Source organism: Volvox carteri (assembly GCF_000143455.1).
Source record: "Volvox carteri f. nagariensis unplaced genomic scaffold VOLCAscaffold_95, whole genome shotgun sequence".
Taxonomy (NCBI): Eukaryota; Viridiplantae; Chlorophyta; class Chlorophyceae; order Chlamydomonadales; family Volvocaceae; genus Volvox; species Volvox carteri.
Window position 1 is genome coordinate 321,779 of NW_003307638.1, and position 25,158 is coordinate 346,936.

Below are 25,158 nucleotides of genomic sequence, written 5' to 3' on the forward strand. Positions count from 1 at the left end.
AGTTAACAGGAACAATCGCAGCCACACAAAACCAACCCAATGGGTCAACACATACATATAAGCAGATACAAGCAGACAACAGATTGTTATTCAGGTAGGTGGATTTTCACTTAGGGACATGCATATGCATCTCTCCACAGCCGCTACAGCCGCACGACTTCATTAACACGCCGCCCACAGTCCCGGCCAGCTGGACAGGAGAACCCGGATCGCAAGACGCACTCACATAGCTACGCATCTCCTCAAAAACCTATCATTTAAAAACCTTAATTATTCCTCTTTGCATTTTCGCAGCCTTCACTTTTAGCATTAAAAAACAATTATTAAAAGCAGAAGCCTTAATCGCAGTGCACCACGCACGTTGCTAACATGACCACGGCCACGACCACGACGACTCGCCGTAATGACTCGCGTCACCGCGTCGTACAACACCGTACGACACAGTCGCCTTGTGCCGCAGGATAGCCGCTCCCGGCTGCGAGGCGTTGCCCTACATTCAATAGCATACTTCAAGGTGGTCGCCAGGGCAAGTCGCAGATGTGCGCTCACGGACGAGCTCACACGCACGTGCACTGTCCGTTATCCATCTTCGTCGGAACCCCCGACTGCTGATCGCCCGTTAGCCCCGGGGGAGGGTGCCGTCCTTGCTGATTACTATTATCGCTATGGACAAATCACAAATCACAAATCACACGAGAGATGAGGCTACGCCTCAGACCGCCAGGCTGAAGGAGCGGTACAAAGTGACGGGTGACTTGATGGACGAGCCCCGCGTGCTCAAAGTGGCCAATCCGCAGACGCCACCACTGCCCAGGGTGTACAACAGATCCACGGCCCGAAGCACGGGCTGCTTGTCCGCACTCAACGTATCGTGGCCATGGAGCAAAATGGCTGAAAGAAGGGGTTTCGGAGCGAAAAATCGGCGGGCGGGAAGGTAGGGAACCCAGAAGCCCGTGGGGGAAGGAGAGGTAGGGAAATGAAGGTCTAGGGTAGAAGGCGGAACAAGTACGGCAATGATGCGAGCATTTTTGGGAAAGAAAAGGAGATGGATCTGCTGAATCGGGTAATGCTCCAAGACCAGGCAGCATGCCAGCGAAGCCTTGAGGGTCCCGAGGCGGGAGGGAGTGGCAGTGGGGCGCTGGGGAAGGGGTTATGTACTGCTCCTCCCCGCACACACCCCGCTCACCAAAAGTCCCCTTACGTCCCCTCCCTCCTTTCCTCGCCCCCCCCCCACCCACCCACCCCACACACACGCACCGGTGCCAATGCCGTTCCACAATCCCTGCTCCTGTGCAAATGTCGCAGCCCGCACCACCAGCTCGTCCGCTGCCTCCGCCAAACTGCTGCCCTCTCCCACCTTGAGAGTCTCCACCAACAGAGCATACTGCCCGAATACCACACTAGCCTGATTGGCCACTGTCTCGTTGTCGGTCACCACAATCTGTTTGGAACCCAACACGAAAGAGAAAACAGACCGAAAAGAAACCAAGCGGTCAACAGGATTACCAGCAGTGGTAAACAGCAGCAACCGCAGGCAATCGACAGAAGAAGCGCAGCGCACTGGGCTGTGCTGCACCGGGTGACACACACACACACACACACACACATACACCCACACACCACATCCTGCGGGGTTCCTTTTCAGATCCCAGTGCTCCCAGCCTCTCACTTGTGGTACGGCAGGGCGGTATTTGGACACCATTCGGTTAGCATAGCCACCTGACGTGAAGGTGATGTGCAGCTGGGCGTTACAGTCCTTGGCAGCCGCCACACCCGCCACACCAGACGCCTCCGTGATGCCGAAGGGCTTGGGGGTGTGGTCGCTGTGTGGGCCAGCATGGCCCCAGGCCAGAGAGGGACCGAGGACCCGGGGGGGAAGAAAACCATACAAGGTTGGGAAATGACACCGCCACTTGTTTACACAGCCCCAGCCCTAAGTAAGGGTTGGGCCCCTACACACTACGCAGGTGCTGCGGCAGGTCAGTCTGTCAGCGAGTGACGGTGTGCGAGTGGGGGGGGTTACATGCGGCTCGCGAAAGGGTGGCAATTGTCATGTACGTCACATCATGTCCGTGTACATCACACCACGCTCCTCACCGCAAGAAGGCCTGGGTGGACACGTAAGCACTGCCGTTCTCTGCATTCGCCACGATAGCCGCCATGGTGCGTACGGCAGTGTCCGGAAACTTGCCGTTGGCTGTTTCGCCGCTGAGCATGACCGCATCCGTTCCGTCGAACACCGCATTCGCCACATCCGTCATCTCGGCGCGGGTGGGCAGCGGCGAGGCGGTCATGGACTCAAGCATCTGGGTGGCGGTGATGATGAACTTGCCCGCGATGTTGGCCTTGGTGATCATCATCTTCTGAGCGAGGGCCACCTGCAGACGAGGGTGCGTGCCACAGGGTTGCGGCCAGGTGAATGAGACGTGAGGTGAGGTGAGGTGAGGTGAGGTGTGGACGACACAGACCAACGCGCACGTGTGCAAACCGGCAAGCTCAACCCCTCCCCCTCTCCCTCCCCTTCCCCCACCTTCTCCGAGGGTATCTCCATTGCCAGATCCCCTCGAGCCACCATGATGCCGTCGCTCTCACGAAGAATGTCGTCGTAATTGATGAGGCCCGACTCGTTTTCAATTTTTGAAATGATCTTCACGAACCAGCCGCCCGCGTCGTCCAGCACCCGGCGGATCAGCCGCACGTCATCCGCGCTCTGCAATCCCGACCGGTAGCGAGGGGCCCAGGGAGGGAGAGTACGCACAACGCCATCATAACGATAACATATAGCACCTCCACCACCTTCAGGGGTGTCTGTCTGGTCACTATTTCTCACTCGCTTCTTCCGCATTCACCATTCCGCATCTCCGCGCCGCAGCGGATAGTTTGGGAACCACATTTCCGTTCCATTCCAAAGCCCAAACACCCACCCACCCAACCCCACCTGCACGAAGGACGCCGCCACAAAGTCCATTCGATTGCCCACACAGAATTTCTGGAGGTCTTCAACGTCCTTGCTGGTCAGCACGGGGATATCAACATGTACCCCTGCGGATGGGGATGGAGGGGGGAGGGAGGACGACCACGAACCCGAGTGAAGCTGCTGCCCAGGAAAGAGTGTACAAGAAGCAGAACTGACCAGTAGGCGGTTTTGAAGGAGGCGACCTCGGGATGGTGTGTGAAGATGATGACGGAAACCTACCTACCTAGCCGCCAAGACTAAAGTAAGAGCGGAAGAAAGTAGTAGCACGAAGCCGTAAAGAAGTAAAGGTTGGTGTATAGGCGGAGAAAAAGGAATAAAAAATTTGATGGCGTGAGCTGGAATGGAGGGGGGAAGGAGGGGAAGGGAAAGGGAAAGGGGAGGGCCACTTGGCTTCCCGAGCCACGATACCCGAGCCCCTCTTCTCCACATCACCACCCGCAGCTACCCCCGCCTCCGCCGCCCCTCTCCCCCCCACCGGTCCTCCGCCTCTGCTCCGGACCCCAGCCCTTCCCCCGCACCCTCACCCTCATCCGCCCCATCCCCACCCCGCTACCCATAACACACACATACATACATACATAATACATACCTGGCAGGTTCACGTTCTTGCGCTGACCTAGGCTCTTGGAGTTGAGGCAGCGACCCAGCAGCTCCCGGTCGGACAGGAAGCCCACCACCTCGATGGCCAGGGAGCCGTCAGCCACGAGGATGCGACTGCCCGGAGCCACACTCCTGAAGCGGGAGGTGGAGGAGTTTGATTCGCGCAGGTCAGGGCAGGGCAGGTCAGGGCAGGGCAGAGGGGGGGAAGATGCGGGAGGGCCTTCAATGTGGTACAAGCCGAGGAAGACGACGACGGCAATGCTCAAGAAATGGAAGCCGAGAAAGGGAAATGTTGAAAAGGGTACAAAGGGACAAACTACCTGGACTAATCATTTAGTAGGTTAACGAAGCAAGGTGTAAATATCAAGTTGCGACAGAGGAAAAAAAGCCCTGGAGGTAGAGGTGTCCGTTCGAAAAACGTGCCTTTAGCCGCTTAACCCACAAGTCTCAACTCGCCGCCCGCAGCGGCAACTTACTGGCACAGCTTGGCGTAGCTGATACCGATCTTGGTCTCCCCCGTCGCCTCGTCCTTGTAGCCCTCCCACCGCACATAGTCCTCGCCCACCGCCACCACCGTCACCATCTGCCCAGCCTCAAGCTGGATGTCCTTGCCGTCACGCAGCATGGCGGTGCGGATCTCCGGACCCTTGGTGTCCAGGAGGCACGCGAGACGGCGACGATTGCCGCGGTCCTGCCACACCTGCCACCACCACCACCACCATCATCATTACGGGGTTTAGAATGGAGGGGATCCACGGCCCTCGTACAACAACGGCGCCGTCAAATTTAAATCCATATCCATATCAACGCACCGGTAGATAAAACTACGGTGGGCCATCGTAAGGCTGCGCTACAGCCCCTCCTCCCTAACACACTTACGTTTTTACACAACGCTACCTCTTCCCCTCCCCTTTTCTACCTTAAAAAATTCCTTCCAGGCCCCTTTTCCCCTCACCACCAGCCCTATCTCCAGCCCCGTCTCTAGTTCCTCTCTCGCCCTCCCCTCCCCTTCTCCCCGCACCCACCTTCCTCAATCGATCCAGCACCTCCTGATGCGCCGCGTGGGTTCCGTGGCTGAAGTTGAACCTCGCCACGTCCATACCCGCATCCAGCAGCCCACACAAACCGGACTCCGACCAACAAGACGGGCCCAGAGTGCAAACAATCTTGGTCTTGCGGCCAGCAGGGAGACCATGATCCAAGATGTCGGACAGGGAGATGGCAGTGGTACGCAGACTCAGCGTCTTGGCAGCCAGGACACTGCTGCTGGCCGCGCCGCCGCCGCCGCCGCCACCCGCGGCCACGACCTTGCGACGCGGGGACGGAAAGGAGCAGAATCCGGAGCTTGATAGGCGGGAGAGGTTGTATACAAGCGGGGCAGCAGCGCTGGTGTTGCCATCGGGGGTTCGCGGACTGGAGGACCGGGCCGCAACGCCGGTGGCTCCAGCGCCGGCGGCAGTTGGGGAGGTGGAGGAGATGGAATCTGTGGCTAAGGGTTGGGAGGCTTGGGAGCTGAGGAGGAGGCTGGGCCGGCCGGAGCGGATTGGACGAGAGCTGCGGCGCGTCATGAGGAGGCCGCCTCCCCCTCGGCGGTTCGCTGAGGTGCCCGGACTGTCCAAATCTAGGCCCACGAGACTGGGTCGATCCAGCGCGCCTGCCCCCGTGTACGGAGCCCCATCGGCAGCGGCAGTGGCAGCGGCAGGGGAAGGGGAAGGGGAGTCCAGGAGCCCTTGGCGTAGTGGGCCACTGGGCTGCCGCTGGCCTTGCTGCGGTGCCGCGGCTAGGGGAGTCCGCGTTTGGTGCGGCGAAGGGGAGGCGGATGAGTCGATGCCGTCGTCGTCGTCGTCTTCCTGCTGCTCAAATTCTGCTCCTGGGGCGACCTGAAGGGGGGAGATTGCGGCGAGGGAGTCAATTGGTCGGGGGGCGGGGTATGGGGGCGCAGACTGGCGCAAAGGAAGATGGTAGGGCGGCGGGCAGCGAAGTAAGTAAAGCGGCGCGAAGGGCTAGGGGATTCTTAGGGAGTCGAGCGAGCGGGTGAGGGAGCGGAGAATCGAACGGCGGAGTGGACACACCAAGTAAAGAAAAGGCGGCCCTGGGACACGTTGTAAGGCGCGTGTGGGACATGGGTTTTAAGACATGTTGTGCCCCATTATAAAAATACACGCATGCAACTAATAATAATGCGCGACTCAGCCTTCAAATGTTTTTCCTGCTCGCATACATGAAGTGGGTGAAGTGCCACACGCACTCACGCACTCACGCACCTGGATGGCCACCATGGGCAGTCCATCCTCCGCATCCGCCTTGCTGCAACCATGCACCACCACCACCTCCTTGCCGGGAGGGCACAGACCGGCCTCCATGGCGAACATCGTGGCCTCCTCTAGAAGGACCTGTTTTGAGATACAGGCAGGTGTGATTGAGGAGACGGGGCCAAGTTGACTGAGGAAAAACGTGTTCTTCAGGTGCTCCCATCCTACGTGAAAGTGTAACGTTTAAGGTACCAGGTGGCCAGGACGGAGCCAACAACGCGATGGGAAGAGCTGGAGAGGAGCCGGGTCGTTGTAACTAAATGGCCCTGAAGAGGAGGCCCAGTAGCACTCTCGGCAAGAGAAGGGTTGCCAGTGCCTGGGAGCTGCAGCTGGACCTTCCGATGGTGGTATGGTAGGGGGGGGGAAGGGAGAAGGGGGAGAAAGAGCAGAGTGTGGCGGCAATGTGGACGCGCTGAGCCTCAGGGAAGGCCTCAGGAAAGGCCTCAGGGAGCTGAGGTTCCAAACGACGCTGCAACACCGGCGGCATGGTAACGCGACGCGCTGCTCTGCGCTGCGCTACAGTATACTGACGACGCACTGACCCAGCCACTGGGCCTTAACAACCTGCGCCCATCCCCACCCCCACCCCTCCTACACAGTCGCGTCGTGCCCCGTCGTGTGCCACCAAGTAACCTGAAGGCTGCAAACCATGGCCCCGTGCAAACACGACCTCTCGCGCCAACTGGTCCTCACCTCGAAGTCGACCTGCCGCTCGAAGTCGACCGGCCGCCAGGTCACCACCAAGTCACCGCAGCGGGGGAAAGAAAGCCCACGACCGCCACCGCCGCCAGACGCGGTAAACAACAGGTCACCACACGCGGCGTGAGGTGGGAGGTGAACCCAGCAGTGCCCCGGGGGATGGATTCATCCGCGGGTGCAGGAGCAGGAGCAGGCCGCGCGCATCAGGAGAGGGAATGAAACCATGCGGGAAGGCAGGAAAGGCAGGAAAGAGGGATGTGGTGAGGTGGGGCCCGGGTGGGTGTGGGGAGGAGACGGTCAGGAGATCGGGGATGGCATCATCAGCAAAGATCCACAGTAACCCCTCCGTGTTGAATGCCGTACAGGATCGCCACAGCCTCTTTCGCCTTCCGGTACAACCTACCAAACATCGTCGTCTTCTCCGCACCGCCCCGAGCTCCCCCAAACCTCAGGCCCCTCAAGCTGATAACACTCCAACGACGACGAAAAATACAACCGTCAGCTCGCGCCGTGCTCTAGCATGCTCTGCTTTGATGCCATCGCCATCCTCTCAAGAGATGGCCTTAAAGGACAATACCTGCAGCTGTATCCGGATCTCTCTCTCCCCAACCCCCTCCCAACGCCGCCGTAGGCGGATATGGATATGTCAAGACACATCTATAGACATTTCTGCGCTTACATTCCATTTGTAAATTAAACTAATTATTTAGCTAGTTAATTAGTTGCTTAGTTCCATTCCAACCGCCACTTCTTCACGTGCACGATCCGAAGGGGGAGCCACCTCCCCGACCGGCTGCCCCTAGGGGCCACCACCGCCACCAGCAGCAGCAGCATACCAGCAGTTCCCACCACCATAAGCGCCAACCCGGCTCACATCGAATCGCGACGCGGGCAGTTGCTCCACGATGCTGACGTACACCCCGAACACGGGCGCGCAAGCACGGGCGGCCGCGAGGGAGTCGGTGACGAGCAGCACTGGCACCCGGGGCCGGTACTTCGCAACCAGGCGGGCGCTGGCGCCTGAGAGCGCGGATGGGCAAATAGGTGTGACAGCGGGGAAGAGTGCCGGATCTCTCTTGGTTTCGGATTTGGATACAGGATTTTTAACATTTAAAGTTTGGATAGGAAATTCCGGGGAAGGAGCCGCAAAACAGACCGCATGGGAACAACACGAAGGGGCAAACAGAATGAACTATGTGGCGGACCACTCCGGTTTCCCAAGCCTTGCTCGCTGCTGCTGCTGCTGCTGCTGCTGTCTTACTGACAAGGCGGACAGAGGTAGGACGGAATACCAGACGCCCCCTTGTAAATTGGCTGGCTATGTCGTCATGATGGGCGAGATGCCCAGATGCAGGGGATGGACACGGCGGAGACACGCCAAAAAATCTATCTACGGGGTTTAAGGAATCATCAGTATGGTCTTGGAATAAGAGGAGCAACCTCTGCTGTATAAAAACGGTCGTTTTTTTGTGACAGTGCACGCAGTCGGTGCAGAATTTTTAGCAGCTTTTAAGAAATATATCGAAGCTACAGCTACACACGGGTACAACATGGCCAGATTTCTATGGCTATATATTGTGTCTGCTTTATGTTTCTATTACGTCACGAAACGAAAGGAATGGCCATTCGCTTCATACTCGTATTTCCTAATCCATGCCCGTCTGGGGGCCGCAGCCGTACTGAGGAGTGGTGACGTGGACTCACCTGTGGAGCTGATGACCAGGATGAGTGCCGCATCCACATCCAGAACGTTCTTGGCAGCGCAACCCAGTACGGCCTCCGCCGTACTCATGGGACGGGCGGAAAAGTCGCGGATGAAGTCGTACACCTGCACGGGCGTGCCAAATCCAAGCCAACCCGACACACATTTAGGGAGTCCCTTGGTTCACCGCTGTAGCTCTGGTCAGCAAAACTCCCCATACACAACCCCAGAACCCATAATCCCACACCTGCCCCCTTCCCCTCCCCCTCCCCCATCCCCTCCCTTCCCCTCCCCTCCCTCGGAAGACGGTGATTGCCAGATGGACAAAACACACCACAGGAGACGTGACACCGCTGACCACGGTCAAAAAACTCTCATGCGCTCCATCCACTCCTCGCCACTCCACCCCGAGTCCCCCTTTTCCCCCTTCCCCCCAACTCACCTGGGGATAGTTGGTGCCCACCTCCGCATTCGCCACGATGTTGGCCATGGTGGTCAGGGCCAGGAGGGGGAAGGTGCCATTGGCGGTCTCACCTGGCCGGGCAGCCAGGTTCCCAACAGCAGGCTTCTTTTCAGAAAACCAAACCGTATAAATTTGAAAAGATTGAAATTTATAAATATTACCTAAATACATAAATAGGTATATGTGTAGGTATATTGGCAAAGCCCCCAAAAGCTTTTTGATTTTTTCGTTTACTCAATCCAACACAGCAGCCCGGTACGAAGGTGAAGTCTAGCCTAAGTCTCACATCATCACGACAAACCACGCCAGGAGTTGAACGGAGAGGGTTTGCTCCAGACACTACCAGGGACACCGATGTGTGTTCCTTTGATGGTCGGAAAAGGTACGACCACGCCACGGCCTCACACGCCTGATATATCCGCCAACATGTCAACACACAGGCAGGGCTAACATACATATCTTGTGAATGCAAGACGAAGCACGTCGATGCAAATAGCTACAGGAAAGGTAAGGGGTGGTGTCTTTAGTGATAGTACATAGATGGCCGCCGGACATAAATACATGCATGCATATTTACATAAATAGAAGGTCGGGCACTGGGTTTCGATGTGGTGATGGCGAGCGCGGACTCTCACCAGCCGGAAAACTGCTGTTGCGGTTCTTACCTCCCTTTGTCATCGTCATGTACGTTTCACAAGATTGAAGGCACGAGAAAGAGGACAAAGGCATGTGTGTGGGGATGCGTGTGGGTGTGTGTGTATCCCTGTGTTTGTTTGCGCCACCGCCGCCGCCGCCGCCGCCGCACAGGCACTCACCGCTGAGCATGACCGCATCCGTTCCGTCGAACACCGCATTCGCCACATCCGTCATCTCGGCGCGGGTGGGCAGCGGCGAGGCGGTCATGGACTCCAGCATCTGGGTGGCGGTGATGATGAACTTGCCCGCGATGTTGGCCTTGGTGATCATCATCTTCTGAGCGAGGGCCACCTGCAGACGAGGGTGCGTGCCACAGGGTTGCGGCCAGGTGGATGAGACGTGAGGTGAGGCGAGGTGAGGTGAGGTGGACGACACAGACCAACGCGCACGTGTACAAACCGGCAAGCTCAACCCCTCCCCCTCCCCCTCCCCTTCCCCCACCTTCTCCGAGGGTATCTCCATTGCCAGATCCCCTCGAGCCACCATGATGCCGTCGCTCTCACGAAGAATGTCGTCGTAATTGATGAGGCCCGCGGTGGACTCAATCTTAGATATGATGCGGACCCCCTGGCCCCCCACCTCATCAAGCACGCGGCGGATGAACCTGCACATATGGAACACACGCGAGAGGACCGTTGCTTGCAGCAGGTCAACCAACAAAAGGACGTCCCCAACGAAGACATGCCCATTTCCAGTCCATCACAGCGCCACGCACCGGACGTCTTCTGCGCTCTGTACGAAGGACGCAGCCACGAAGTCCATTTTGTTTTTCGCGGCGAAGTTCTTCACGTCGTCGATGTCCTTGGGACCGAGTACAGGCAGGTCCACATGCACACCTAGGGAGGGAGAGGGAGAGGGAGAGGGAGGGAAAGGGGAAGGAAGGTAAGGCGGGAGGCGTGCACATTGGAACAAGGATTGAGGCAAAGGGCAGCAGCGGAAGGAGGGCCGTTACGGCGAAATCCAGTTCATATTCATATTCATACAATACTATGGATGGCATCGCAGCCCAGTGGGCGGCCCCGCAGTTCTCGCACTTCGCAACGGAGCTCGTCCCCCCCCACCGGTCCTCCGCCTCTGCTCCGGACCCCAGCCCTTCCCCCGCACCCTCACCCTCATCCGCCCCATCCCCACCCCGCTAACCATACACACACATACATACATGCTTACATACATACCTGGCAGGTTCACGTTCTTGCGCTGACCTAGGCTCTTGGAGTTGAGGGCCCGGGCGCGCAGCTCTTTGTCGGACAGAATCTCCAGAACCTGCGACGAGGTTAGTGTGTGTCTTTGTGCGTATGTGTATGTGGATTAAATCACGGGGCCGGCAAGACCACAACACGGCAGTGGGAATGAAGCAACAGGTGGGTAAGTTTGATATCCCATGCTCCCAATCTCCCACTCTCTTTGAAGTGCCTTCGCCCTAGGACTGACAACACGTAATGCAGCCAGGTCTCCAGCCCCACCGTTGGCTACACACGTCCTGCTGACTATTAGCCTATTGGCCAGCTCTGCGCCTCCTGACCAGTCCTGACTTCCCCTGCCTAAAGGCTTAAGCACGTTAAGACGACCGGACACCACCGATGATACCGATGATACCCTCGCCAAATACCCTCATACTTAACGACGACTGCCGCTGCCGAACCGCCCCACAGGACCTGCCCCGCACACGGAAAGCGCGAGAACTGGTTCAATACCCTCCCTCCCTCCCTCCCCCCCTCCCTTCCACCTTTGGGGACGAAAGAAAAAAGCGGTTCCTCCCTCCCACACGACCACGATCTAATGGAGGCCGGAACCAGCAAAGCGCACCCAGACACACCCGTGCTAAGAACTCCGTCCTCGTGAAACCACCCGCCCTTCCAAGAGGTACTCCATTGATCCACCCGCCCCCTCCACACACACCCCTGGAGCCCACCTCCAAGGTAATGAGACCGTCACCAATCTTGATCATGCCCCCCGGCTTCACATCCCGACACAGCTGCGCGTAGCTGACGCCGATCTTGGTCTCCCCCGTCGCCTCGTCCTTGTAGCCCTCCCACCGCACATACTCCTCGCCCACAGCCACCACCGTCACCATCTGCCCAGCCTCAAGCTGGATATCCTTGCCGCCACGCAGCATGGCGGTGCGGATCTCCGGACCCTTGGTGTCCAACAGCAGCGCCACACGGTGGGATGCGCCGCTGACCTCCAGCACCTCCCGCAGCCTGTCCAGCACCTCCTGATGCGCCGTGTGGGTGCCGTGGCTGAAGTTGAACCTGACGGGCCAAGAGGGTGAAGGTGCCGATAAGAAATGATAATGAAGGATGCACGGGGCAAAAGGCGGAACAAGTCAGCGATAAAAGGAAGGTGGAGGGAAAAGGCGGGAAGTAAACCCGACGCGACGAAGAAGCAGGTTCTGCAGGTTCAGCAGGTGGAGGTGGAGGTTCATGAGGAGGTGGAGGAGGTGGGAATGGAGGAAATGGAGGTGGAGGTGGAGGAGGTTGAGGAGAAGGCGCAACGGTGCAGGAGGCGTCACGCCCGCGGACGGAGACGGGAGGTGGTGGCGCAGATGCAGGCCTGGTGTACTACCTACCTACCTACCTACCTAACCCCATATTGCCTGACAGCAGGCCGCAAACCCGTGCTCCCCCTTTCCTCCTCCTCCTCACCTTGCCACATTGAGGCCGTTGTTCACCAGCATCTCCAACCCTTCCCGGCTCCAGCACGATGGACCCAGAGTGCATACCACTTTGGTCTTGCGGGTGCGGATGTCGGTGGGGCCGCAGATCAGGTCCAGGCCCACTTTGGTCGAGCGGTAGGAGATGGTGTCGGCGCCATTGTAGCCGCAGGGTGTAAGAACCTGAACAGGACGACGACGATGACGACGACAACAACAGTCGACGGTATAGCGCGGGTCATATACCACATGTTAGGCTGCAAATGGAATGAAGTGGATTGGAATGGAATGAAGGATTCCGGGGTTTCCCTTACCCCTCGGCCTGACTCCTCTAGTCTTAAGGCCATGAGGTCACCCGGCTTTTACGGACACCCCCGCGCGCGTGTGCAGAACTTGTAACTTGTAACTCTAGTCCTTAGGTAGGAGGCCAGCGGGACGATCCGCCAGGATGAGCCGCAAAGGCACCAGGTGAGCCGCAGTAACAGTCCCAAAGCTGGGAAGCAGCTTGGTAGCGAGGCAGGCAAACCTTTGCCGCCGGCAACTGATCCGCTCACTACAGCGTCACTCTCATGCGTGCGGCACACGAACGCGGGCCCCTCCCTAACACAGCCACAGCCACCCACCGCCGCGGCTTCCTGCCCGATGACGTGCGTCACGAACTGCATCTCCGCGAGGTCCTCCTCCGTTGCGAACATGCGGTTGCTGGGACCCTGGACGACAATGAGCTGGTCGCCTTCGCAGTCGCCGTCCTTGAAGGCAGCCAGGCGCTGAGCGCGGGCGAAGTGGATGATCTGCTTGCATGCAGGGGAAGGGGAAGGGGAAGGCGGACGGTGGAGAGGTTCTGGTATGCAGAGCTGCCGTCCCAGCGGTATCAGCGTATTGTTCGAGTTAGGAGCAGAGGGATCATATAATGATGATGACGATGGTGACGATGGTGACAAGGATGATGATGATGATGATGATGATGGTAGGAAGAACGAACTAACCGACGATGGCGCCCAAACCGCCTCCTCAAACCACTTGTAGGAGTCCAAAACAATCAGGCAACACGCAGGTGGGTAGGCAGGTAGGTAGGAAAGGGCAGGTAGTGAGGGGCAAGGAGGGGCAGGGAGTACGCGGAGGAGGAAAGAGAGGGAAGGTGCCGAGCTCGAGCGAACACCCACTGCACTGCAGTCGGACGGGTCCACGCAAGCGCTCGGGGTTTGGTTTATGCGCGCTTCGGTCAAAAGTCCACTTCAAACCATCGAACCAGGGTTCGACACCCCGTAAGGGCCCGTAAGTTTTTGGCCTTTTTTCGGTATCCCCGTAAGGGCCCGTAGGACTTTACGGTGGCCCCCGTAAGGATTTTGGGGCGCGAAGCGCCCCGTACGGGGCCGCCCCCGGACCGGCCGAAGGCCGGTTACGGGGGCCACCGTAAGGATTTTAAGGATTTATAAGAGGCCGTACGGGGCCCGCAAAGTCCCTCGTAGGGGAGAGGACGGACCGATTGCCGACTGCCGTGCAAGGTTGTAGTACCCTTTGACCATATAAAGGATAAGGCCACACACTTGGCAGACATAATTCATATTGCAATATTTAACTACACTTTTCACAATACTTTTATAACTTCTGGTCTGTAACATCCAGCGATGGCAGACAAGGAGTCGTCAGGAGGTGACCAAGGGCCTCCTAAGCCACCGCCCTCCAAGAAGCGCGCCACCTTAAAATTGTAGGACGAGATACCGATGAGTCGTGCGTGGATGCGGATTTTGATGAGGAGGAGGAGGACGAGGAGGAGGAGGACGAGAAAGAGGAGCAGAAGGGATGGGCGGCCGCGGCGGCCAAGGCGCTTGGCTTTCACTGACTGTGCCGTGTCCCCGAGTGTAATGGTTCACGAGAAAATAACGAAAACAACGATTTACAGGGCAAAAAAATGCAAAGCGTCACTTTCCACAGCGTTTCAGCCAAGGATAGTGCCCCCGTGAAGGTTTTGCGGGGGTTACGGGGGCCCCCGTAAGGTTTTCGGCCGGTACAGGAGCCTGGTACGGGGGCCCCTCCGTAAGGAAAATTTGGGAGGTACGGGGGAGCCCGCAAGTCTCAGGAAGGTCAGTGTCGAACCCTGCATCGAACGCTGCCAGCCGCCGGGCCATCGAGCTACCTACCAGCCCGCCAAACCAGGCAACCAAGTCACCACAACACCCCCTGACCTTCTGGATGACGTACTCCTCATCCTTGCCCATCTTGACACCCTTCAGCAGCAGCGGCACGCAGCCGTAGTTGAGGTTGCACTGTTTGGCCACATGTGGCCGGGTGGTCACCACCAAAATAGCCTACGGGAAGGGAGGGTGAAGGGGAACATTAATTGCGTTGAGATAAGGCGCGTGGAAACCACCTACGGGATGCCTGTGCATTCGTTATGTCTGTGTGTCTGTATCTGTGTCTCTGTCTGTGCGTTCGTTTGTGTTATGGTCAAAAAATCAGCCTGGCCCCCTCCCAAGCGCCCAAGGAGCGCTAAAGAAGGTCCCCAGGCTCCAAGGCCGTCCACACGCCCACCCGCTCTACAGGGAGCTGTAAATCTAGCTGTGGTCTGTGGCTGCATCTAACAAATCTGACTGGCGTGTACGCGCGAAGGCAAGGTAGCGGCAACGAGTTCGTTTCCCACCGAACACGCCACTACTACTACCACCGCCACTTAGCCCACTTAGCCCCCCATGCAACCTTCTGTTACCTCCATTCATTGAACAACAACACAGCACCACCAACATCAACATCCGCACCCGCACGCATACGGAACACACGCACGCGCCTGCCGCTTCCGGCTGCATCCTGTCGTATACCTGCGGCGGGCGGTACTTGGCCACTGCCCTCACCGCGGCGCTGGTGTCCGTGACCACCGCCACCAGGGCGGCCTGCATGTCGATAGCCGCCTTGACTGCGGAGGAACACAGACACTGGGAAGCCAACCAACGAGAGGCCAGCCCCGGGGGCCCGCGGGGTAGGGTGTGGCTTAGGTTAGGGTTAGGGTTAGGGCTGGATTGGGGTTAAGAAAGAAGGTTGCTCCCTTCCCCCTCCCCTTCCCCTAGGATCGGGTCGGGTTGGGGCTGGAGTCGTAGCTAGTTGGTGTACAATACAAAGCGAAGGGTATCCAAATCCACATGTTTTTTCAAGTCGCCAGGCAGGCAGCCAGGAGGCCAGCTGTCTCAAAGCAGGGTGAGGCATGGCCGGGCTGTGAGGGCTGAGTAGGGTCGAAGGCAAAGGCCAACTAAACGGCTGGTTCGGGACAGTTGGATCAGGGACTTGCAAAGCAAGCTCAAGGACACGCAGAATACAGTGGGTGCCAGACCCCGGGTCGACAACCAAGGGCGCCGGGTGGGTATGGCTGAGGAGCAGCACCGAGGCTCGCAGTGAGGACTGTACATACGGGATCGAGACCGGTCAGGGTCGAAAATCCTTCCGATTGCGTGGCAGGTGAGAGTGCCCCTAGTCGATGGACGATGGTGACCTGGGATAAAGTAGACCTGCGAGCTGACCAGGAATGGAGCTGAGCCGCCGTTGAACCGGCAGATTCCGTTGGATGCCGATGGTGAGGTGCTGAACCTGAGCAATCCACTGAATCCGGAGAAGTCGGCTAGGGTGACTGGATGAAGGTGCCCCGAAATACCGGGGAAGGCAGGGTTTCGCAGGGTAGCTGCCACGGGTGAAGATATGACACCCCTGTCCCACACATCATACGGACCCAAGCCATGTGCGGAATATTGGACATGTTACCAAGCCCGCATGGCTGCGCGCCCCACCCGCGGACATTCCCTTCCCTTCCAGACGCCACGGAAGCGCATCATACATCCGTGCCCCCTTGCAGACCGTGGACAGGCAGACAGGCCCCTTTCCCTTTCTCCTCATTACCTCCAATGTCGACATGGGCTTGGGTGTGTAGTTCCTCAGGTAGTTGAGCTGCGCGTAGGCGTCCACACCCACGCCTGCGTCTTTCAGGATGTCGGCCGCGATGGCGACCTGTACTCGGAGGCGGGAGGCGGGCGCGGCGCGGGGGAGAGCGGGAACTGCTGCCGTCTTGCCGACTTCCACCAACCAACCAACAAATGGCGCTCAATTTGAGTTGAGGAGGGAGCTCACGACGAGGGACATAGGGCTCAGGCGCGGTTCAGGTGGGTGGGGTCGGGTTTGGACCCCAACGGGATTAGGACAGTGCAGTACAGTGCAGTACAGTGGCAGCCCACCCCACCAAGCTCGAGTCCACGTCTACCACCACTACTACCAACGAAGTTAGGGCACGGGACGCACCGTCCGCTCAACGAACGAGCCGATGGCCGTCTCCTCACGCAGGAAGATGGCGTCAGCACCATCGTACAATGCATTTGCGACGTCCGTGATCTCCGCACGGGTTGGCCGAGGGCTGCGCAACGCATCACAGGATTGCGGGGAGAAAGATGAAACAGAGAGGGGTGAGGTGAAGCTAAGCTAACCCAGAAATGGACAGATACTCCAGAAATGGCCAGGTACTGCATCAGGAAGTTGTAAGAAAGAAATTACCAACCAGCAGCGACGCGACTTAAGAAGTCGTCATCGTGGCGCCTTTGTCAGCTATATCGCGAATGAGTGTCTAGCTGCTAAGCCCAAAGGAGGAAAGGCGTAGTGACTACCTAAGGTGGGGGTTCCCCGTCAAAAGGCGTGTCAAGGAAGCAGGTTGAGTGTGCGGGCCTGAGTGTGACCTCATACGGGAGGGGGAAAAGCGTGGGCGATGCAAAACGGTGACGAAGATGCGACACACGGATGCGGTAGGTAGCGAAACCTTTTGGGTGTCAAAAGATTAGAACCTGTCCGCCACTATTCGTGTTGCCACCTCTCCTCGAACAGGAATCTGGGCCCTGAGTCTCGGATATTCCGTAACCCGCCCTTACCTCCCTCCATTTTACCGCCCTTCCCTCCTCCCTCCCTCCCAAGCGTTCCCCTGCCTCCCCCCCCACCCACTTGTTCACCATGCTCCACATCATCTGTGCCGACACAATGATGGGTCGACCCTTGAGGTTGGCTTTGGCGATCATCCACTTCTGAGCGAGAGCCACCTGTCCGGCAGGGGGAGACAGGGAGGGAGGGAGATAAGACGAGGGAGGGAGGTAAGACGACGGAGGGGAGCTGTGACCAACACATACGTGTATAAAACACACATCCTCCACAGCATCTTCCACAGCACGCGCAGTGCGCAGCAATCTCACCTCAGCACTTCATCACAAACGCATCTCCCTCTCTCTCTCTCTCTCACTCTGTCTGTCCACCCGCTTATACACACCGCCCTGCCAATTACAGCTGATGGTTTTTACCCACGGAAAAATAAACACGGACACGGACACACCGCATCTTTCCACTACGTGATGAATACCACCTACCCATGACGTTATCCCCTATCCCCCCTCTCTCCCTTCTCCCGCACCTTGGCCGCTGGGATGCGCATCCCCAGGTTGGCCCGGGACACAAGCACCGCATCCGAGTACTCGAGCAGCTCGTCATAGTTGCGGATGGCCTCAACGTTGTTTACGTGGGACACGATCTGCGACACGGGGGGGGGGGGGGGAAAGACGAACCACGAGCGAGTGAAGCTGCGAGTGAAGTGCGGAAGGGGGGAGGAGGACCCGGTGGGAGGGGAAGAGGAGAAGGCCAGACCGTGTCAGATCGGGAGGATCGGGAAGTGACATGTGTAGGCGTTAGACAACGAACTTGCAAAGGTCTGCGGGTATGCAGATCAAGCTCAGGGCACCGGAAGGAAGGTCGGCGGCTCACCTTGATGCGAGCGCCGCCGTGCTTATCCAACACCGCACGCACGGCCAGCACGTCGTCCCGGTTGCGGACGTGGGGCACACTCACAAAGTCCACTCCATTCCTGAAACAGATGCGGGGTGTGGCGGCCGGGCCATTAAATGCACAGTCCAAGGTACCACTGCCGGCGTCCAAAAGCGGACCCATGGGCGAGGTCAAGGCGGAAAAAGTCGCCATGGCTGGGCAGCCACCAAGGACAGAGCTGTTCGGACGTGGCTGCTGCTAAGGCGGCTGCAGCACACAGTCCAATATCGATAACCCATCCACACCCGCACCCCTTTCTCGGTCGACCGTACTCCCACCCTCCGCCACTGGCCCTCTGGTAACACTGCTCCCGGCAAAAGAAGATCACTCCCGACGATTACTGCAAAACCACACGCCATTTCCTGATACGCCTGAGCTCCCCCCCCCTTATACACACATTAACACACACACGCACACATACACATACACGCACACGCACACAAACACCTGCTCTGCACTTACTTGCAGCAGAAAATGAGTGCTTCCCGATCTCGCTCATCCAGGAACTCCTCCTGCAGTGTGTCCAAACGCACAATTTTTTTCATAATTTCAAATTTCTTCGTCCTGGCTTTTTTATGCTTGGCGGGGGGTGTCCACGATGGGCAAAGGAACATGGCCCGTCTCGCCGACGCCGGCGGCGATGTGTGTAATGATTTGCAACCGGGGGAAGCTGCCCGGTGGAAAACCACAAACGTGTATATACATACACACACGTAAAACCCTAAAACCCTAAGTAGATATACACACATACATACAGGGTAGCAGAGGAAAACGTGGGAGCGGGGTTACGTAGGGTAGTAACAACAATCTGCCCGGTGACCCGGCTTGGCGACCCGGTGGCTTCGCATCATAATGGCCATGCATGCTGCACTCCTAGACAGCAGATGGACGACAGATCTTGGTGCCGACATCCCCGTCAGGAGCAAGCCACTTGACCCCTTGACCACCACTTCACCACATGGCACCCCCAGATGGTCCAACCTCGCCTCCCTCGTAGTCCTCCTCCAAACGTTTACTAGTTTATACGTCGTCCGCAAGCAATCCATTCCCGTGGCCTCCTGCATCATCCTCCATATGATAATGCGGCCCAGCCCCCCCAGCCCAAACACCCCCATCCCCCCACCCTGGCCAGGGGTGATAATCCCCTCGTAAGCTCACATGCAGCAAGCTGCCCCCGGCGACATCCACCACGCGGTCCTCGCCCAGCGTGCCGCCAATCAGCACCGTCGCCACCACCTTGCCGTACGGGTAATCGGGATCCCGCTGTTGCTCCTGCCCGGCCGAATCCTGCAAATCCACCAGATCGACACCGCTGGAGCTGATGGCTACGCTGGTCAGGTCACCGCCGCTGCTTGAAAAGGCGCCACCGCCGCCGCTGCTGCTGGGTGGCAGGGCCCCTCGCGGCGGCTGTAGCACCTCCGTCACCTTAATTGTCACCGCGCCCTCAGACAGGACCACCACGTCGCCTGCGGAAAGCCAACAACGGCAGAAAGCTCAGGTACATACAGATATACATACACACAGACATACACGTCTGTATCGCTCGCGCAGTTTCCTTGTCCGTTAATTATGGCCCGGGAAGAGGTCCGGCTTCAATCAGACGGCGCAAAAGCGCAAAATCCTTACGTAGTTGCCTGTAGTTGGCATCAGCCAACTCTGTCCGCCCACTACCGCCATCACCACCACCCAGTATTAGTCCATAGCGCCACTATTGAGCCTCAGGCTATTTCTCCTCATTCCGGCGTCTTCCTTCCTATCTACATCTTCCAGATCTAGCAGCTGCGCTCACTCCCAACCCCAAATCCAAACTCCAGACTGACTTGCATATCCAGCATCCGAGCTTAACCCCAGCACCAACCCCACCCACAAGCATACAGACTTACAGAAAGACGGTCAGACAGAGAAAACTCACCCACACGCAGCTTCCGGGTGAGCGCCGGAAAGTGGATCCCCACCACGTGGTCGCCCTCCGGGGTGCTGTACCCCTTGTACGACCAGTCGTGCGTGGGCACCAGCGTGACTTGCTGGCCCGCGGAAAGCTCCAAGGGGGCATGGCTGCGCAGCTGGGTGGTGCGAACCTCGGGACCCTGTGTGTGTTTGTATGTATGTATGCATGTGTGAAGGGGGGTTGGATCGCATGCAACAAATCAAGGGAAATGACCGCGGGGAGCCGGGGCGGGGGGGGGGGGCGGATGTTGTCAATTTGCTGCGAGGAACAAAGGATCAGCTGCCGAGACAGGGGACCAGCGCCGGCAGCAGGGGGGAAATCATATGCGAGGAACTCAGAAATGAACTGCCGGCGTCCGACAGGGTTGGGAGGGTGCGGGTGGGAGGAGATAGTGGTAAGGAAGAACACACAGGCAGCCCCAGGCCCCGCCCCCGCCCCTTGGGGCTGACCAGCACCGTGAACAATCGTGGTGTGAGTCGAAAGGGACGGCGCCCGAGTGCGAGAACACGAGAGAGGCAGGAAGAGAGAGGCATCCAAGTTATGGCGTCCGTGCCGTAACGGGGAAAGCGGCGAGGGGCCCAGGGGACGCGGACCCACTCCACTCCGTTCCCAACCCCCGGGCCCACACTTCCCAACTTCTCCAAACGCACCTTGATTGTGGCCATAAGTCCCGGCATGGTGGTGTATACCGGGTGGCCCAGCGAGGGATCCGCCCGCCGCTTGAGCTGCTCGCGAATGCGCTCTAGCAGACCTTGGTAGAAGGGCTGTAGAGGGGAAGATGTTCTCCTTAGGTAAATTGGAAGTTATTTTGCATAGTGAAGTGCAAAGGAGAGGATTTCAATCACACAATGCACAACTGTCAAAGCATTAACTATAGCTAACTGCCGACGTCTAAACGACGCAATGTCGTGCTTGCGACCGCAGGAGGAGGGAAAGGGGGAAAGGGACCAGCGCACGTGCGAAGTGAGCATTGGGATGATTGACAAGGAGGCCTTAGAGGCTTGTGTGTGTGGGGTGGTGGTGGTGGTCAGAGGTTGTCAGTTTGTTCGGAATGTAACGAGATGCTCTAGATCCTGGGGTTCAATATTCCCCATTTGGAATGGGATCACCACAACCCACCCCCACCAGCACGACCACCCCACCATCGCCACCCCCACCAGCACGACCACCCCACCATCGCCACCCCCACCAGCACGACCACCCCACCATCGCCACCCCCACCAGCACGACCACCCCACCATCGCCACCCCCACCAGCACGACCACCCCACCATCGCCACCCCCACCAGCACGACCACCCCAACCCCCATCAATCATTATCACCATCCCTTACCCCCGAAAGGATTACGACCAGAGGACGTACGAGAAGATAGCGTACGACTCACCAGTGGCTCCTCGTGAAAAAAGAACCGCACCAAACTGACCCCCAGATCCAACATGGCGTCCAGCTTAGCTGCCGCAAAGCTGCTGGGACCCAACGTGGCGATGATTTTGGTGCTGCGGAACATGGAGATGCGGTCGATGATGAGTTGAGGTGTGATTTGGAGCGTCTGGAAAGGGGGTCGTGGGGGCGTAGGAGGGGGGGGGCAGAGGAAGAGAGGGAGCGGGGGACATCAGACGGGAAAGAGGAAGAGGAGAAAGGGAGGGAAGAAGTAGATGTGCGTTGGGCGGAAGAGCGGAAGTGTATGAACTCGATGCACAGCGCAAGAAGTCCTCGTTTGCAGCCCTCTTGGCCTCGTGCGACCTCGCTAGAGAAAGCAGAAGCAGCATCTGCACATGCGGGCCAAACCATTTCACCCAGCTGCTCTCCTCCTTCCCTCCCCACCCTCGATCGATATCGATTCCTTGTTCTATCCGAGCAATACCTCCATCCCGTCCTCCCGTCCTTACGCACTGTTCCATACGCACAACACCAGGCCTCTCTCTCCTACCCTCCCTCCGTCCACAAACCTGTCCGGGCCCCCCCACACAAAGCCAGCCCTAGTCCTAGCTGCGCCCGCGCACACACACACACATACATATACGTATATATACCTGCACGCAAGCGATGGCATTCCCCACAAACGGCGACTTATACTCGATGGGCGCCGTGTTCGCCATATTGGAGCTCACCGCGCGAGCGAGCTTGTTGGCTGTGGTGCCCGGGGTGTGTGGGTGTGTGGGGGGGGGGAAGAGAGGATGAAAAAATAGGGCTTGGACGCCGACCGAGGTTGGGCGAGAGCCACGAGCCGTGATGGAAAAAGAAAAGAACCGACGACGGAAGCTAGCTGCCAGTCAGTGATGATGAGGTTGCATGGATGGGCGGCAGCAACAATAGGAATAGGGCTCCCTCCTTATCCACCATGCCTCTGGCCCCCAACAATTACTAGTCAATAGCTGATCAATATTCCTGATGGGGTATCTGTGTCTAATCCTGGAGTATCCGTCTATCGCTGGTAAATCTGCTTGCTTCAATCGTCAGTAGTTTGTCTTAACCCCTAACCCCGTCCCAACAGGGTAGTTCAGCTCCGAGGTGTTTTTTCAAAGAGATCTCCAACACCTCCATAAAGGCCGCTACCCACACTCCATTCTCCTCCTCTCCCCTCCCCTCCTCCCTCCCCCCGAAATCCGTTCGCATCCGAAGCTGCTGTGAACCTCAGGTCCTTCCCCGTCGAGTCCAGGCTGCCCCGACTAAAGCAACTTGTTGTTGAAGCCTTTTCCTCGTCGGAAGCTCAACGCGACAGAAAAAATGATCGCCAGGCCCGGTGCTTGCAGGCTCCCAACCTATCGGAGCAATGAACTCACCCCGCGCAACGTAATCCCACAGAAAAACTCAAAACTCACCTCCCCATCCGATTTGATCCACGGATACCTGAGCCACGTTGTCAGCCCATGCCTCGCCACTGCCAGTGGCCACCAAGATTTGTTTGCCGTCGTACACAACGTGCCTCTTCCTGAAGGGGAGGGTTGTATGGGGGAAAGACGAACCACGAACGAGTGAAGCTGCTGCCAAGGAAAGAGTGTACAAGAAGCAGGACAGACCAGTAGGCGGTTTTGAGGGAGGCGACCTCGGGAAAGGAGGGGAGGGGAACCCCAGCAAAAGGGAAAAAGTTGCAGCTACAAAGGGGAAGACCCGCAACAAAAAGAAAAAAAGCACGCGACGAGATAACGGCCCGAGACTTGAAGCGATACGGTCCGATGTCATCGCCCGATACGATGCCCCTCCCTTTTTTCTCCGCGCCCCCCCCTGCGTCCTTCTTCAACCACTGCTTTCATCCCCCCGCACTGTCCCTTGGTAAAATGGATGTGCGATCGCAAAGACGTTCCTTTTACTTATAACCGAATTAAACAGTTCTTAACTGCTCTACATCGCCATCTTGAGATTATAGCCCTGTAGAAACCGAGTAGAGTAGAAATTAAGTAGGAGGATGCCGTACCTGCCGTATTCAATTGCCTCCTTAATGGCCCGCGGGACGTCTGCCAGCCCCGCCACCTCCACGCGCAGTGGGTAGAGGCCGAATGTCAGTGAGGCTTGGCGCAGTACCCAGTCGTGGTCGGATAGCGTGATGACGGGGCAGGGGGGCCTGTACTTGGAGATAATCCGGGAAGCCAGGCCGCTGCGAGTGAACACCACTGCGATGCAGCCTGAGCGTGTTGGTTGCGGGGAAAAGGCATCCGGGAAATGACGGAAAGCTTAGAGAAAGGGACGTCTGGAAGCTAACCGATATGGCATGAGAGGATGTGGCTTATTAGCTGTTGGCGCCTCATGACATTTCCCCCTCCCCGTCAACTCCCCCCGCTAAGGTATTCCAGCAGCAACACTTTTTGGTAGCAACAGCGTGTATGATGTACGCTACACACTCGTGCCTCTGTGGTGTATTACTTCGCCCCCGGTAGGATTTGAAGCCACACCCAGCAAGCCACCTACTCACCCTCTGACGCGTCCATTACTCCATCTCCATTAGAGTCCATGGAGAAGGTAATGGCGGATTTCGCGACACCAGCCAAAGTGGCCTCCAGAGGGCTCACGGGCGCCTGGAGCCCAGGGGGAGGAGGATGAGGAAGGGGGGGGGTGCGCCGGGGGCATGGATCAGTTGGTGTGGCAACGGGAATAAAGGCCAGAGGCGAGTGCGTCGGTTATATATATTGACAGCAGTCAAGGCCGCCTCCCTCTCTCCCTCCCTCCCTCCCGGGGGCATTTCCAGCACTCCAGCGTATTTCGTTTCCGTGTTTCTTTGCTTGCTTGGCGCTCGCTGTCCAGCTGTTTAGCTGGCAGATGGGCGGTTCGGGGACAGGCTGGGGGAGGGGGCCGCGCTGGCAGCGTAGGACAGAGGAGAGGCTGCTTCTCCATCAAAAAGAAGATACCGGGTGGCGTGGCCCAGATCCGGGACAAACCATCCACCGTACACACACGAGCGCCAACATCCCCAGTGGCAGATGCGCATACCGACTGCCAGGCCGTTCCGGCGGGGCTGCGTCGAACTCTTATAAAATCTCCCCCCCCTTTCCCCCCTCTCATGGGCTGGGCTACTTGGGGCGGTTTCACATCTCGGCGGTTTGGGCCCTGTTTGGTACTTTTGGGGCGTTGTTTGGCAGCTGGTGGCCCTTTGATGACTCTTCTTGACATCATACGACATCATAAGAAAGAATATGACATCATATTCTCCACACCCCATACTCCCACGCACCAGGCCTGAGTTGTATCGTTTGACCCAGTCATGATGGAAGCCGTAATCCACACCCAGCTCCACATACTCCACGATGTGCGACATCGTACGCACAGCCTCGAGCGGGTAACGGCCGTTGGCTGTTTCGCCGCTGAGCATGACCGCATCCGTTCCGTCGAACACCGCATTCGCCACATCCGTCATCTCGGCGCGGGTGGGCAGCGGCGAGGCGGTCATGGACTCAAGCATCTGGGTGGCGGTGATGACCACCTTTCCAAGCACGTTTGCCTTGGCAATGATCATCTTCTGCGCCAGCGCAATCTTCTCTGCGGGAACCTGAGGATTGAGGAACACAGGGCAACAGCAGCAGCAACAGCCTCTACGCTAACCGCCATCACAGCGATGCTTCCGTTTCCTGTTCTGACGTGTAAGGACTCTGTCCAGCTTGCTGTATTATAATATTACGAAAAGCGCAATGAGAACCAGTTAGTTGCTTACTGGCTTGAAAATGAGGGGCCAAGCGATCGTGAGGCCAGGATAAGAGCTGTGCGCACGCTTTTTGATCAGAAAAGCAACGCTTGTTCCACAGCTTGCACACATAGGACTACGTAGGGACCACCCTCGGAACCCC

The 25,158-nt window shown here is 57.9% G+C and overlaps 1 protein-coding gene across 1 annotated transcript in view; it reads right to left on the reverse strand.

Moving 5' to 3' along the window:
- Positions 1-712: 712 nt before the first annotated feature.
- Positions 713-25,158, reverse strand: part of pyk5 (pyruvate kinase) — a gene marked incomplete at both ends in the record, with an annotated part of 27,788 nt that continues 3,342 nt past the window's right edge. Inside the window, 38 exons of the mRNA XM_002958480.1 lie at positions 713-891; positions 1,258-1,570; positions 1,670-1,823; positions 2,098-2,378; positions 2,531-2,710; positions 2,939-3,042; positions 3,567-3,709; positions 4,054-4,277; positions 4,603-5,457; positions 5,842-5,970; positions 7,463-7,608; positions 8,293-8,416; positions 8,733-8,824; positions 9,569-9,740; positions 9,891-10,053; positions 10,165-10,285; positions 10,625-10,712; positions 11,362-11,701; positions 12,095-12,285; positions 12,726-12,893; positions 14,289-14,411; positions 14,859-15,013; positions 15,612-15,690; positions 15,985-16,092; positions 16,381-16,492; positions 17,068-17,162; positions 17,528-17,644; positions 17,875-18,031; positions 18,397-18,512; positions 19,093-19,400; positions 19,847-20,021; positions 20,533-20,646; positions 21,267-21,431; positions 21,916-22,013; positions 22,705-22,814; positions 23,298-23,505; positions 23,793-23,895; positions 24,549-24,863. Coding sequence (XP_002958526.1) covers positions 713-891; positions 1,258-1,570; positions 1,670-1,823; positions 2,098-2,378; positions 2,531-2,710; positions 2,939-3,042; positions 3,567-3,709; positions 4,054-4,277; positions 4,603-5,457; positions 5,842-5,970; positions 7,463-7,608; positions 8,293-8,416; positions 8,733-8,824; positions 9,569-9,740; positions 9,891-10,053; positions 10,165-10,285; positions 10,625-10,712; positions 11,362-11,701; positions 12,095-12,285; positions 12,726-12,893; positions 14,289-14,411; positions 14,859-15,013; positions 15,612-15,690; positions 15,985-16,092; positions 16,381-16,492; positions 17,068-17,162; positions 17,528-17,644; positions 17,875-18,031; positions 18,397-18,512; positions 19,093-19,400; positions 19,847-20,021; positions 20,533-20,646; positions 21,267-21,431; positions 21,916-22,013; positions 22,705-22,814; positions 23,298-23,505; positions 23,793-23,895; positions 24,549-24,863 — 6,825 coding nt within the window. The remainder of the gene's footprint in view (positions 892-1,257; positions 1,571-1,669; positions 1,824-2,097; positions 2,379-2,530; positions 2,711-2,938; positions 3,043-3,566; positions 3,710-4,053; positions 4,278-4,602; positions 5,458-5,841; positions 5,971-7,462; positions 7,609-8,292; positions 8,417-8,732; positions 8,825-9,568; positions 9,741-9,890; positions 10,054-10,164; positions 10,286-10,624; positions 10,713-11,361; positions 11,702-12,094; positions 12,286-12,725; positions 12,894-14,288; positions 14,412-14,858; positions 15,014-15,611; positions 15,691-15,984; positions 16,093-16,380; positions 16,493-17,067; positions 17,163-17,527; positions 17,645-17,874; positions 18,032-18,396; positions 18,513-19,092; positions 19,401-19,846; positions 20,022-20,532; positions 20,647-21,266; positions 21,432-21,915; positions 22,014-22,704; positions 22,815-23,297; positions 23,506-23,792; positions 23,896-24,548; positions 24,864-25,158) is intronic.